Source organism: Rhineura floridana, chromosome 7, assembly GCF_030035675.1.
Source record: "Rhineura floridana isolate rRhiFlo1 chromosome 7, rRhiFlo1.hap2, whole genome shotgun sequence".
Classification (NCBI taxonomy): Eukaryota; Metazoa; Chordata; class Lepidosauria; order Squamata; family Rhineuridae; genus Rhineura; species Rhineura floridana.
In genome coordinates, this window is record NC_084486.1 from 3577174 (window position 1) to 3592561 (window position 15388).

The 15388-nt window shown below is 45.6% G+C and overlaps 1 protein-coding gene across 34 annotated transcripts in view; it reads left to right on the plus strand.

Annotated features, from left to right (window-relative positions):
- Positions 1 to 15388, plus strand: part of SORBS1 (sorbin and SH3 domain containing 1) — a 270925-nt gene that overhangs the window by 138112 nt on the left and 117425 nt on the right. For 30 of the 34 annotated variants that reach the window (XM_061634693.1, XM_061634692.1, XM_061634696.1 and 27 more), the window contains 2 exons: positions 207 to 593; positions 13061 to 13208. In XM_061634693.1, coding sequence (XP_061490677.1) covers positions 207 to 593; positions 13061 to 13208 — 535 coding nt within the window. The remainder of the gene's footprint in view (positions 1 to 206; positions 594 to 13060; positions 13209 to 15388) is intronic. The other 4 variants (XM_061634712.1, XM_061634719.1, XM_061634720.1 and 1 more) reach the window with 1 other exon arrangement.

Below are 15388 nucleotides of genomic sequence, written 5' to 3' on the forward strand. Positions count from 1 at the left end.
GACAGTTGACTGGAAGGGTGGAATTTAGTTGCGTGATTTTTTTAAATAGCACAGAATCTGACTGCTAAGCAAAACTTGCTCCTTCTGAAGAAAAGATAATCATGAGGTGTCTTTATTGAAGTGGTGTCCTTGCATGTCACTGCACATATCCACTGTTGTGATGTTCAGGTTTCCCCCATTGTGTAATGCCACCTTATCTCCCACAGGATGCCACTTGCTCTACCGCCACCACCACCCCAGCTCACACTGACGTTATAGTAGTGCCATTCCAACAGGTTTACCCAGACAGAGGGCAAGAAGCCAGCTCTAGCACACCGCCGCCACCTCTCCTACCTTTTGGCCAAAGCTCGGCATTCTCTGAACACACTTCTGCTGGTTTACTTCTGACCTTCCCAACATTAGATGATTTCATTCCCCCTCACCTTCAGAAAGGTTCTCAACATAATCAGCCATCCTCTTCATCTGGGATTGTGTCCCATGTTCGTCCGAAACTACCTTCCCTCTCACCACCTCCTCCTCCACTGATCCCTCCAGTCACGGAGGTCTCAGACAACGTCCCGGAACCTGAAAGCACAGGACTGATCTTGCACACAGTAAGCCTTGCCACATGCCATCATGACAGCTTTGCTAAATTTACTTTCCCATATTAAATGACTTTTCTCACTGGCATACTAAACTTTGAACATGGTACTGTCTGCCAACAGCATGACAAACATAAACCTTGTTTATGTGCTATTATATTGCATGCGTAACTCTTGCCTCCTGTGGCTCGTGAACTCTTCAGCTGTATAATATTCCTACAGTTTCTTCCTCACTCTTTCCTATTTGAAAATGCGATGCCTTTGGCTATAACTAGTATCACTTACAAGATAGATTCCAATTTTGTGCCCTCCAGATGGTACTGGACTATATCTACCATAATTCCTGACCATTGGCCCTGCTGGCTGGGGCTGAAGGGAGCTGGAGATCAACAACATCTGGAGGGCACCATTTTGGTACTCTCCAAAGCTTTGGGCTATACAACTGGAAGTAAATAATGTCCCGGTCCTGCTAATGTCTTAAGGCTGCATTTTTGTTATACATATTTGCAGTTTCACATTCATGTGTGAAAACATGCCTGCTATTGTTGTATTAAAGAACACATGACCTTTTTTTGGTCCTATATAGTCATCTGATAGTGAAAGCTGACAAAGTATAAAGGGAGTGTCAGTCCTAATACCTTGCCTGAGAACACAAAGTTTCAAAAGCATAATGTGATACTTCTAGACTACTTGAAAATCAGAGGCTATATTTCACACACTGTTAAGGGCCATTTTCTAGGGAATTAGGGATATACTAGAACTAAAGGTAGAGGGATCCCACAATATGCAGTATCACTTCATCCTCTGATACCTATACAGATGCCCTAAGTACCAGTGTGCTAATTAATACCTTTGGACTTCTCTCCACAAAAAGTTGGTAAACCTGCAATTGATCTTTCTCTACATATCCATGGCTCTGAAACTATACCTGCCATTTTGTCCTTTTCTTTCTAACCTGTTCCAAAAGCCTGCAAAACAAAAGATCCCTTTTGGAATCTTGCTTTAATTCTCTTACTCATCCTTGGAGGTTACTCTTTGTTTGTTCATTCTTCAGTATGAAAGGCTGTATCTAGGCTGGTTATTGCACCTTCTGCACTTCTAATTTAAGATTATTTGATAAACATGATTTGACAGGAAGCAGCAAGATAACTTGCACCTTTATCTCTCCATGGGCGTTTGACATTGATCTTTGAGTCTGCATTATGGTAGTCCTGTTTCATCATTTATTTGCTGTATATCTGTGCTTATTTATTTGATGTATTTATGCCTCTGCCTCATCAGAAGTTATTTGAGATGGCTTCATCAGAAATAATTTAAATTTCAAAGCAAATAATAAAATAAGATAAATAAGATAAAACTACAGCTGAACATTAACCATATTAAATAAAAACCTTAAAACAGTGCAGACAAAACACTAAAGCTGTAAGTCACAGGCTGATAAAATCATGTTTACCTGTTGCCGAAAAGGCAAAAAATATATACTTCAGGCATCCAGATCTGGAGACAGAATTCCAAATATAGGGTGCCACCACTTGGAAGGCTCAGTCCTCACTGGTGAACCACTTGACCTTGGCAGATGACCTTGGCATCTGAAGAGGTGCTTCCTCAGATAACTTCAAATCACAAGCAGGTTTATATGGGAGCAGATGATCCTTGAGCTACCTTGGTCACAAGACTTTTACAGGTTGGCAGTAGCATGTTGAATGTCACCTGGAAATGCATAGAAGATCAGAGAAGTTACTTTAGGAGTGAAAAGACCTGTGCCAGTCAGCCAACTAAAGTTTCTAAGAAGAATTTAAAGACAGCCTTATATACAGTGCATTGCCATAATCAAGCCTGGCAGGCTGCCTCTGTCTAGATGGGACCACAATTTGAAGCAACAGTCTAACCTGGTGAAAAGCACTTTATGCCACCAATATCACTTGAGCATCCAAAGTTAGTGTTTCATCTGACGGCACTCCCAAATATTTGAAACCTGATCCTTAAGGGGGAGGGCAACTCTGTCCAGAGCAGGTTGAACCACATCTCTTCGGTCAGTTGGATGATCTACTAGCTGTCTTGTCTAGATGAACCTGGGTTTTATTACCCCTCATCCAGACTGATCCTAGATATTTGTTCAGCACTTCTACCATTTTATCTGACTTCATTGAAGAGCTGGGTGTCATCAGAATACTGATGATTTTTGGCTCCAGCTCCTTGGATGACCTCACTTGGTAGTTCTATGTAGATATTGAAGAGCATGGAGGGCTAGATAGGTCCTGCTGGGAACCCCATACCACAAATGCAATGGTGCAGAGCGGGATCATCTTCTGGAACTGACCTACTAGGTGAGAGTGGAACCTTTGAGTGTAGTGCTATCAACTCCTACTCCAGCCAGCTAGTCCAGTTGGATACCATGGTCAAAAGAATCAAACACTGCTAAATGATCCAGAACAATTAACTGGTCACACTTCCCCTGGGCACAACGTGTACCAGGATGACAAGTTTCAATGCCAAACAGAGGACTGTCAGTTCAGTTTGTTGTTATTATTATGCAACAGCCAACCAGACTTTTGGCATGCACACCCAAAGAGACACAGGAAAAGCATTAAAACAATGATTACAAAAAAGAAATAAATAATTCAGGAATATAAATATACAATAATACTGCAAAAATTGATAATAATTATTATAAAATAGCTCTAACTCTGAATATCATCTGAAGGAATAAAAGCTTTTCTCCCCACCAAGGCTAATTTAACATACTTAGCATCCTGATATGACACATAATAGTGAGTTCTTGCTAATAAAAACACAGTGTTCATCAATAATAAATAATAATAATAATAATAATAAATTTAATTTTTGTGTCGCCTATCTGGCCGAAGCCACTCTAGGCGACGTACATATTAAAATTCAATAAAATACAATATAATTACAGAATAAAATACAATGCAGTCAACACTAATGCAGGCGTAAAACTATGTAGGGCAATCAGAAACAATAAACAATCACAGAAAAATTAGCCCACCCCAGAGATCCCAAAGGCCTGTCCAAAGAGCCAAGTTTTTAAGGCTTGGCGAAATGTATCCAGGGAAGGGGCATGGCGAAGATCAAACGGGAGGGAGTTCCAGAGAGTGGGGGCCGCCACTGAAAATGCCCTCTCTCTAGTCCCCACCAACCTAGCTGTTTTCGTTGGTGGGACTGAGAGAAGGCCCTGCGTGGCTGATCTAGTCGGGCAGCTTAATTTGTGGTACTGGAGGTGCTCCTTCAGGTAAACTGGGCTGAGACCGTATAGGGATTTAAAGGTTAACACCAACACCTTGAATTGGGCCCGGAAAACAACTGGAAGCCAATGTAGATGAATAACACTGGTGTGATGTGATTGCGGCGGCAGCTGTTTGTAAGCAACCGAGCCGCTGCATTCTGCACCAGTTGTAGTTTCCGGACCGTTTTCAAGGGTAACCCCATGTAGAGTGCATTGCAGTAGTCTAATCGAGAGGTGACCAGGGCATGTACTACCAGTGGGAGCTGATGAATAGGGAGGTAGGGTTGCAGCCTCTGTATGAGGTGTAGTTGATACCAAGCTGCCCGGCTGTCGGAAGGCAGAGCTGGGGTCCCAATCCCGGGGAGCTGGATCCCAGAGAGTTGGGAGAAGAGTATTCGGATGGATGGCAGAGGGAAGGGGGAGGAACTTCCCCCCTTTGGAGCGAAGACAAAACAGAGGAACTGCCAGTGATAAGGTCGCTTAGCAACGGGGAGCCTGAGCCCTCCCTGGACATTCTCACGCCTCCCCCTCTTTCAGGCTCAGAGCAAGAGGGGGAAGAGGGAGGGCTGCTCACAGCCGAAAAGTGGGGAGGCAGTTTACCATCAGCCCCTCCCCTATCCCCCATCCTGGAATTGGAAACTTCAGAAGAGGAGGGGGTGATGCTTCCCCCCTCACTGCGCACACGCAGACAGCTGAAAAGACAGGAGAGAAGGGGGGGAAGGCGGGCAGTACATGAGGGGCAGTTAAGGAGGAGCGAAAGATTGCGCGCCCGTTTGGCCCCTTCTTAAAGAACAGGCGGGAAGAAGTCCCTTGCTCTGTCAACTTTCTCCCAATGCCACAGGACCTGTATCCCTGTATTGCTTCATGAGAAAACGCAGTCTTTGTTTGGACATTACCCTAATAAAACACGAATTAACTACAATCGTTGGTCTGGTTCCTGAGTCACATCCTGGGCCTGACAGCTTGACAGAGCCACCTAAATCACCCTCAACGCTCTCTTCACTTGACTGGGACAAGATGTCAAAGGGAGCAGCGGGGGGGACGAACCCCACTTCTGAGACGGAAGAAGTGGAACTCCTGAGGACTAAGGTAGCTGATTTGCAGACGGATGTTCAAGCCCTGCTAGCAGCAGTCAAGGCGCTGAAGACGGATAATCAAACCTTGAAGGCCACGATAGACCAGATGGGAACAGCCCCTCCAGCTGCCGTAGTAAAGGTTCCCATTGGATTGCCCCCAAAATACGCGGGACAAAGTGAGCAGTTGGCAACCTTCGTGGCTCAATGTGAGTTATATCTGGATGTCAGGCACACGGAATTTCCAGACGATGGGGCTAAAGTAGCTTTCGTGATTAGCCTCCTGGAGGGAGAAGCTGCAAAATGGGTGACTCCGTATCTCGTGAGAAAGGATACTGTCTTAGGAAGGTACAGAGAATTTATACAGGAGATGACCGAGATGTTTCAAGACCCGCTAAGGGCTGAAACAGTAGCGCGGCAACTAGGCGCTCTGAAGCAAGCTAAAGGGACTGTTTCCGAGTACACTAACGCTTTTAAAATTCTGTCCCAGGAAACTGGTTACAATGACGCCGCCCTGATGTTTATGTACCGGAGTGGATTAAATGCTGAAATCCTGGATGGGTTGGCCAGGACCTCCCCCCCCGCTGACCTACCAGGGCTCATCCGGCTATGCCTACAGATAGATCACCGGATGGAAGGAAGGCGCCTGGAAAGGAAGCAGGAGGTCCTGAGATACTCAGCCTCGGCATCCCGCAACAAGACCCTTCCCACTACAGGGATGGCAGGTAATGCAACTGAGGGACAGGGAGGGGCTAGGCCAAGACTGTCGGAAGAAGAAAAGGAAAGACGATGCCGGGAACGTTTATGCTTTTATTGTTCAAAGCCGGGCCATGTGGCCAGAGACTGTGGACTGAAAGGGGGGAAAGCCGAGCCGTCGGGAAACTAGAACACCCAGTCCACGTGCAGGCCGGTGGACTGGGGGCAGCGTTGTATAAAGGCCCCCCAACGATCCAACCTCCCTCAAAGGGGGTGTTGGTCTTGCCTATTCGGATTACAACTTCCAGAGGAGTGGTGTTTAATTCCACTGCCTTAATTGACAGTGGAGCCTCCACAAATTTTATTGATGCAAAGTTAGTCAAGCGTCATGGAATTTCCCGGTGGAAACTGGACGCTCCTCTAGCTGTGGAGACTATCGATGGGAGACCCCTGAAGTCAGGAGGGGTGACACAAGCCACGGAGGAAGTGAAACTTCAAATCCCTGGGCACGAAGAGTTCATTTCGCTATACGTGTCAGATCTCTTGAACTTTGAGGTGATTCTGGGTATGCCCTGGCTAGCAAAGCATGAACCCAAAATAAGTTGGAAGGAGGCGGGGGTGTGGTTCACCTCACAGTATTGCCAGGAGAACTGTCAACCTGAAGGAATCAAGAACACCTTAGCGGGGGCAGTGCAAGAGATCGAGCAAGTGACCCTGCCGCCAAAGTATGAAGAATTCAAAGATGTGTTTGATGAAAAAGAGGCAGAGACTTTACCCCCCCACCGCCCTTACGACTGTGCGATTGATCTAGTGCCAGGAGCCAGCATCCCATCAGGGAGAATCTACTCTCTCACAGAGAATGAGAGGGAGGCCCTGAAGGAATTCCTGGATAAAAACCTGAGGCGAGGATTCATACGCCCCTCACAATCCCCTGCTGGAGCGCCACTATTGTTTGTGAAAAAGAAGGGGGGGGACTCAGACCCTGTAACGACTATCGCGCATTGAACCAGATCACCATCCCCAACAGCTACCCGCTGCCCCTGATCTCAGAGTTGCTGGACCGACTGCGCTCTGCAAAAATCTTCACGAAGTTGGATTTGAGAGGAGCGTACAATCTGATCAGAATGAAGGAGGGAGATGAATGGAAAACAGGATTCTTGACCGCTTACGGACAGTATGAATACCTGGTCCTGCCGTTCGGGCTTTGTGGAAGTCCAGGAATTTTTCAAAAATTCATGAACGACGTGTTTAGAGACTTGTTGGACACGTATGTAATCTGTTACTTAGATGATATCCAGGTGTTCTCAAAGAACCAGGAAGACCACGACCAGCATGTGAAGACGGTGTTGAAGAGACTGAGAGAAAATCACCTGTATGCTAAATTAGAGAAATGTGGATTTGACCTCAAGTCTCTAGACTTCCTTGGATATCGAATCTCAGCGGAAGGCGTGGAGATGGACCCAGGGAAAGTAAGCTGCATATTGGACTGGGGCCAACCTGTCACCAAAAAGGATGTACAACGGTTTTTGGGGTTTGCCAATTATTACAGAAAGTTCATTCCAGGGTTTTCCAAATTAACAGCTCCTCTGACTGACTGTTTAAGGGGGAAGAAGAAGTTTCAATGGACAGAGAACGCCACCGAGGCCTTTGAGGAGCTGAAGAGAAGGTTTGCTACCGAGCCCATTCTGCGCTTTGCTGATCCGAACCGCCCTTTCGTAGTGGAAGCAGATGCTTCAGATTTTGCCAATCGGGGGGGGGGGTCCTGCTACAATTAGACCAAGAAGGGAAGGAGCTGCACCCCTGTGCGTACTTCTCTTGGAAGTTAAAGCCAGCAGAGAAGAACTACACAGTTTGGGAGAAGGAGCTGCTGGCCATCAAGGACTCTTTTGAAAACTGGAGACAATACCTAGAGGGGACCTCTCATCGAATTGAAGTGCGCTCCGACCACAAGAATCTTGAAAGCCTCCAAACCGCCAGAAAGCTGAACCAGAGACAGATAAGATGGTCCCAGTTCTTCACTAGGTTTAACTTCCAGATTACTTACCATGCCCAAGCCAAAAACCAGAGAGCGGATGCCTTATCCAGACAGCCACAATACAAAGAAAGTGAATCCGAGGACCAGCCTCAGTACGTAATCCCGCCAGAGAAATTAACGTTGGGAGTATGCCAGCCTTCATGGGAAGAGGAACTCAAAAAGGCACAACAAGAAGATGCAGACATGCTAAAATATCAGCAGGAGACGGGACAAGGTCAAGACTCAGAAGTAACCTTTCACTGGAGAAATGGACTGTTATGGTTCAAAACCGCCAGATATGTGCCAGAAGGGGAATTAAGGCTCAGAATCCTACGCCAGTGTCATGATTCCATCACAGCGGGACACTTTGGGATTTACAAGACCATTCAGAACGTGGCCAAGGACTTCTGGTGGCCTAAAATGCATCGGGATATTGAGAGTTATGTAAAGTCCTGCTCTGTCTGTCTGCGGACAAAAACACAAACAGGGATACCAGCAGGACTGTTACAACCGTTGCCTGTCCCACACGAACCCTGGAAGGACCTCTCCATGGATTTTATAACTGATCTACCCAAGTCCCAAGGAATGACAGCCATCTTAGTAGTGGTGGATCTACTTACCAAAATGGCACACTTTCTTCCTTGTGCAGGGGCCTTAGAGGCTAAAGAAACGGCCAAGTTATTCATCAAAGAAGTCTACCGGCTGCATGGATTGCCAAACAGCGTAGTCTCAGACCGAGGAACTCAGTTCACAGCCAAATTTTGGAGAGCAATGTGGAAACAGTTGCAGACGGAATTAAAACTCTCCTCCACCCATCACCCCCAGACAGATGGGCAGACGGAACGCTTGAACGCCGTTTTGGAAAGATATTTACGAAGTTATGTGTCCTATCAACAGACTGACTGGGTATCATATTTGCATTTTGCAGAGTTCGCCTACCACAATTCTCTGCACTCCAGCACTCAACAAACCCCGTTCTTCGCTAATTATGGATTCCATCCTAAAGTCTTTCCAAGCAGCTCAGAAGGAATGCTGGTACCGGCAGCTGAGAACTTCCTTAAGGAATTGCAAGCGGCGCAACAGACACTGAAACAGCAGTTAAACGAAGCCAAAACGGAGTACAAGCGAGTTGCTGACCTGCACAGGAAGGAGGCCCCCCCCTTCAACCGGGAGACCAGGTATGGCTGTCCACCCGCTTCCTCCAGATGCCGGGCAAATGTAGAAAATTACAAGACAAGAGGGTGGGTCCTTTCGAAATAGAAACTCAAATCAATCCCGTGGCATACCGACTGAAGCTGCCTGACACGTTTAAAATACATCCTGTGTTCCATCGATCCCTCTTAACGAAAGCCGCCTCTCCCAGTGAGTTACGGCCGGAGGAACCTCCCGGAGCTCCACTCCTGGTAAATGAGCAGCTTGAGTTTGAAGTTGAGGAGATCTTAGATTCCAGGATCAGACGCCACAAGCTGCAGTACTTGATTCACTGGAAAGGCTATGGGGTGGCTGACAGATCATGGGAAGATGCAGCTGATGTGCATGCTCCAGAATTGGTAAAACTTTTCCATCAACGTTTTCCCCACCGTCCCAAGCCAGACGAGGGGAGGGGTGCACAGCCTGGGAGGGGGGGATGGTGTCGGAAGGCAGAGCTGGGGTCCCAATCCCGGGGACCTGGATCCCGGAGAGTTGGGAGAAAAGTATTCGGATGGATGGCAGAGGGAAGGGGGAGGAACTTCCCCCCTTTGGAGCGAAGACGAAACAGAGGAACTGCCAGTGATAAGGTCGCTTAGCAACGGGGAGCCTGAGCCCTCCCTGGACATTCTCACGCCTCCCCCTCTTTCAGGCTCAGAGCAAGAGGGGGAAGAGGGAGGGCTGCTCACAGCCGAAAAGCAGGGAGGCAGTTTACCATCAGCCCCTCCCCTATCCCCCATCCTGGAATCGGAAACTTCAGAAGAGGAGGGGGTGATGCTTCCCCCCTCACCGCGCACACGCAGACAGCTGAAAAGACAGGAGAGAAGGGGGGGAAGGCGGGCAGTACCTGAGGGGCAGTTAAGGAGGAGCGAAAGATTGCGCGCCCGTTTGGCCCCTTCTTAAAGAACAGGCGGGAAGAAGTCCCTTGCTCTGTCAACTTTCTCCCAATGCCGCAGGACCTGTATCCCTGTATTGCTTCATGAGAAAACGCAGTCTTTGTTTGGACATTACCCTAATAAAACACGAATTAACTACAATCGTTGGTCTGGTTCCTGAGTCACATCCTGGGCCTGACACCAGCTCACTGCCGAAATCTGCGCCTCCATGGACAGCTTGGAATCAAGAACAATCCCGAGGCTGCGGACCTGATCCTTCAGGGATAAACTCACCCCATTAAGCCTCAGGTCAACAACACCCAACCTTCCCCTGTCACCCACAAGCAGCACCTCGGTCTTATCAGGATTAAGCTTCAGCTTGTTCCTTCCCATCCACCCACTCACGGATTCCAGGCACTTGGACAAGGTCTCCACAGCCAACTCCGGTGAAGATTTAAAAGAGAGGTAGAGAGAGGTGTACAATCACTGATGTTAACAAGAAGGGGATCGAGATATCAAGATATTATTTCTCAACACAGTGGTCTAAGCTGGAATTGTCCCTTGCGCACAACAGGACTAAGTTTTGGCATATCATTTCATCAGCAAGATGTGTTGGAGATCCTTGCATTGATAATACCATTCCTGCAAATGAATGGGAGAGGCATTTCTGCTCCCTCTTCTATAATGAAGCAGCTGGATTATTATCTCCAGTGACACAAGACTGGTCTCCAGTTACCCATAATGTGATTCTATCATTAATTAAAAAGTTAAATAGGGGGAAAGCTCCAGGGATGAGCAGGATTCCTTCTGACCTTTTGATAGAGGATGCTTACTGGTGAATGCCAGCATTAGCTGCTGTATTTACAGTCATTGATAGAACTGGGAATTTTCCTGCTGATTGGTTTATGGCGATTGTGGTCAAGGTTAAGAATTGACTCAAAGAATTACCAGCCAATAAGTCTATTAGATGTGGTTAGTCAGCTCTGTGCAAGGCATCTCTCGGATAAGCTGGAAAGTTGGGTGGCTTCAGAAAATATTTTGCCTGAAGAACAAGCAGGCTTTTGCCCCAGTAGATCTACAACTGATCATTATATTCTATTGAGGCACTTAATGATGAAATACATATGCCATCCGTACCACTTTCTTGACACCACCTTTGTAGACCTGGGCAGCCTTTCATTCTATATGCCAACCCTACCTTTGGCATAAATTAACCCTTTTGAATAGAGACTGAAGACTATTAAGCAGAATCCAGGGACTGTATAACATTTCTAGCTTATGTGTAAAAAAAAAACAGCCAGGGGCTGCCTCTCAGAACCTATCCCAGTTGATACAGGAGTATGTCAGTGTTGCTTGTTAGTACCCCTCTTATTTAATTTGTATCTTAATTATATAGTCCACTCTCTATCAGGAGCAGAGTTATTTCCTCCTTGTTTGAGAGAGAAGGTTTCCATCTTATTGTATGCTGAAGATGCCATCCTTCTTTCATACACACAAGTGGGAATGGGCAGACTCCTAAGAGCTCTGGGTGCATATTGTGTTAAGGAACTTTGGAAAGTCCACTATTCTAAAACTTAAAACGAGGACTGAAACAGGAAATGATCTAGACAGAGGTTAGATCAATCTATCATTAGCAGTCTTGCACTTCTTTCTCATTTGGAAGGATGCTAAGTCATTTGAGCTTAATTCTTGTGAATCGTCATTGAGTCTCTAGGTGTGTAACTCACCCTTTCCTTGAAGGATTAGTGCAGGTAAGAGCAGAATATTTATTCACATAGTTATAAAGCAAAATTCTAGACTCTAAATCCAAATTTACAAAAGGTTTAAAGGATGGGTGATTGCTGTTAGTTCTGAATCTGAGAGAGGCTCACATCCTTCCAGCCAGATGGAACTGAACAAGACTAGTTTTCTTACCCTATGAACTGGATTCCCAGGCACAGGGATGAATGGAGGACTACCCTAACGCTGCATGACTAGGAAAGGACAAACCATTTGAGCAGTAGGCATCCATGCACACCTCTCCTAGCTTCAGTCTGTAGATTTTCATCAGGATTCAGCTTTATTTGGCTTCCTTCCTCCTCTCAGAAGGTAGAAAGACGCAGCACACAAGCTTATTGGATTTCTCTTCCAATTTCACCAAGGGCCTTCATATCCTTCCAAAAGTGATTTTGAGCAATATGGAGCTCTGGTGGTTGCCTGAACATCTGTTGCATCTGTGATCTCTGAATGTCACAAAAAGCAAACAAATCAGAAGGACTTCTTTAGATTGGGTTTTCTCGTGCTTCTGGTTTAATTCAAAGTGTTCCTTTAACAAACAGAAAAAGAAGATACAATAATTTTTGACATGTTATCCCTCAAAGAAAGTAGGGACAGCATTCATGATTTTCCCCAAACACGTAACAACCCTGTGACATTAGGCTGAGAGATGGTGGTTGGTTCAAGATCATCTATTGAGTTTCAGTGGCTGAGAGGGAGGATGTGTGTGAACACAGGTCACCCTGGTCTGAGCACAATAATCCACCTACTACATTATATTGAGTGGCTTATACAGGAGAATCCAGTACAGGAAAGCCATCTGTTGATATTGTACTTCCTTGTCCACACTGGCTCCTGCCATGAAGATGAATAGGGGACAAGTATGGACTGCATGTGGCAGCAAATGTAATTTATTGGATGTGCATATGTGCACACACAAAATTGTTGTAGATGTGCCCCAACCCTGTCACTGCCCACTTTGAACAAATCATTCTGATAGACCTAAATTGGAAGTCTCAGGGTCAAGCTGATATTTCAAAACTTTGTACCCAACTGTTCTTTACTCGGTTGACTGCAGTTGGCCCAAGGGTGTGATGGTCTGCCTTCCTCTCTTGTGTATCTGCTAGTTCTTCTCCACCTGTTCTTCATATAGTCCTGATGTCACTGATGTCCTGCTGTCTAACAGCTTGCAAATGGCGGTGCTAAACTTATATTCCTGGTCACCCTCATCAAGTCATCAGTAATCAGGTTTCATTCAGGAATTGCATGAGTTTTGTATGCCTGATTGCTGTGAAAGAAATACTTTTGGAGCATGTGCCCTCACACAGAGATCTCTTTCCATATCTCTATAACCAAAACAGCTCGCTCCTGCCACCAACTGTCTGCCATGTATATAGTTTGTTCATGATGTGTCGTTCAAGCCTTTTGTTCTGGCTTGAGTAAAGTCCAGCACAATGGAATTCTAGTATTTAGTCTTTCCTCTGTATGTACTAATTGCAATGAGAAAGATGCCTGGCCAGTGCTTTTGCATTCAACTAAACTTTTCTCTGATTTGTTTGTTGCAAAGCAGCTTTCCTTCAGATACCCCATGACCCTTAGGCAGTAACGGCATAAACACTTCTCTGTTTCAGGAACCTTGTCCTCTGCTATATGAAGCCCCCAGGCCCAGCAGTGCCACTGAGTGCTATGGCTCCTTAATGCTGGCCAGCAAACCTTCCTCTGGTTACCCCTCTACCACAATTGTCAATCCCACCATTGTTCTTTTGCAGCACAACAGAGGTAAGGATAGAAGTGTGTAATGTATTGCCTCTTCCACCCTAAATTAAAACATTTTTTCATAGGGCCATTATATCTGACTGGGTAACTGCCATAATGAGGATGGGGTGAATGGGATGCAGGAGTGGATAACCTATTGGGTTGTACCCAGAGTAACACCACGGACTGCATCCCATCTGTGCAAATTTTTCCACTTGTGCAATGGGACTTTCCCTTCTCTCCTCCCACACATCCTCGCAGTCTGCTCTAGGATTTCCCCCAACCTCTGGAGCAGATTTGGGCACAGGGAGAGTGGGGGAAGTCCCACTGCACAAGTAGAAATTCTTGTGCTGACAGGACACTGCCCATGGTTCCCAAAGTAGCACCAAACAATACAAGGCGAGGCACCAGTTGAATGTGAAACCAAAACACCAATGCTAACCAGAGCACACAACTGGAGAATAATTGTATGCACAAATATATATGAAGTATGTGGAGCACAGAACAAATGCTGAATTAATACTTAGAAAAAGCTAATGAAATACACACACATGTACAAAAATTAAAACATCCATTCCCTTAAAGCAGAATGGACTTTTAAATTGGATACAGTGATGCCCAAGGGGCAAAATGCCAGTTTAAAGTTGGTGTCTTTCCATGAACGATGAGTGTATACCAATCCCCCTCATCTTTTGTAGGATTACTGCAATATTGGGAGATATTTTCATGTGCTTTTAAGGGAATTTATGTAACATTTAGTCTCCATGTTGATGTATAAGTGTGCCTTTAATATAACAAACTCTTATGAGTGAGGTTAATACACCTGCCTAAACAACTCATTGCTGTTAGAGTAGCCTTTCCCAACCAGTGTGCCTCCAGATGTTGTTGGAGCACAACTCCCATCAGCCTCAGCCAGCATTGCCAATGGTCAGGAAAGATGGGAGTTGTGGTCCAACAACATCTGGAGGCACACTGATTAGGAAAGGCTGTGTTAGAGTGACTTGAACAGCTGCCAGTGATATGAGGTTTGGATTTACTTTCTTGCGTAATTTGCCAGGTGTAGTGTTGCAATTGCATTATTAAAAGTTTTTCATTTGTTTCTCAGCTATGTCCTCTCTTGGAGAAATGATAAATATGCTTTTGTCATGAGAGACATCAAACTACAATTGTATGCAGCATGTTTTAATTTTTGTACATGTGTGTTTATTTCATTAGGGTTTTCTAAGTATTAATTCAGCATTTGTTCTATGTTGCCCATATTTCATAAATTATATACTGTATTTGTGCATACAATTATTCTGCAGTTGTGTGCTTGTTACCATTGGTGTTTAGCTTTCCCAAAGCAGCACCACCACCACCACCATACACCAAGAGTGGAGCTTCCGGCAGTGTGGACTTGAGGCTCTGTGGGACCTATGTCAGCAAGGCCAGGCCCTACTGACAGAAGGAAGCTCTCTCCTTTCTTCAGTGTAACCCTGACCTCTTCTGTTTACCAGCAGCAGTACTTTCAGAGCCCTCAAGTACCATCCAACTGGTGATCTGTGGGCACTGTAGGAAGCTTCTAGAATTCATACTCCAGGAACACTCTGACCTTATTTGCACATCACAATAAGCCACAGTTTGTTTTAAACCCCTCTTCTACCATTTTGGGTCTCCATGCAGATTTTCTCTCCCCACCCCCAGTTTGGCACCTGCACAGCTCAAACAGGCCATCCTACAGCTTGTTTCACCTGAACCTTGACAATGGCTCGTTTGTTTCGAACAAACCATGAGCTGTAAGCCTAAAATAAAACAAAAACAAACTTTGGTTTATTTCTGGCTTACCACTCATGATTGGTTTGAAACAAACAAACCATGGTCCAGTTTGGGATAACATGACAATTCATAGGATGGCCTGTTTGAATCATGTGGGTGGGGAGAAGCCATGTTGGGGGGGCACATAGCAGGAAAAAGCTTGTATGTGATTAAACCATGGGTTAAGACAAACTAGCTTACCATTACATGTGAACCAGGCCTCGGTATGAAAGGATCTAGCTATGACACAGAGACTGGGCTGTGCCATAAAGAAAGTAATTTTTCTTTGATGTGAAAATGGACCCTAGAGGAAGCAGTGCTTGATACAGTAGCCATTTATTTCTGCCATCAAACACAAAGGTCATTATTCCAAATCCTGGATTCATCTTCAGTGTCCTTCAAATGCCAGT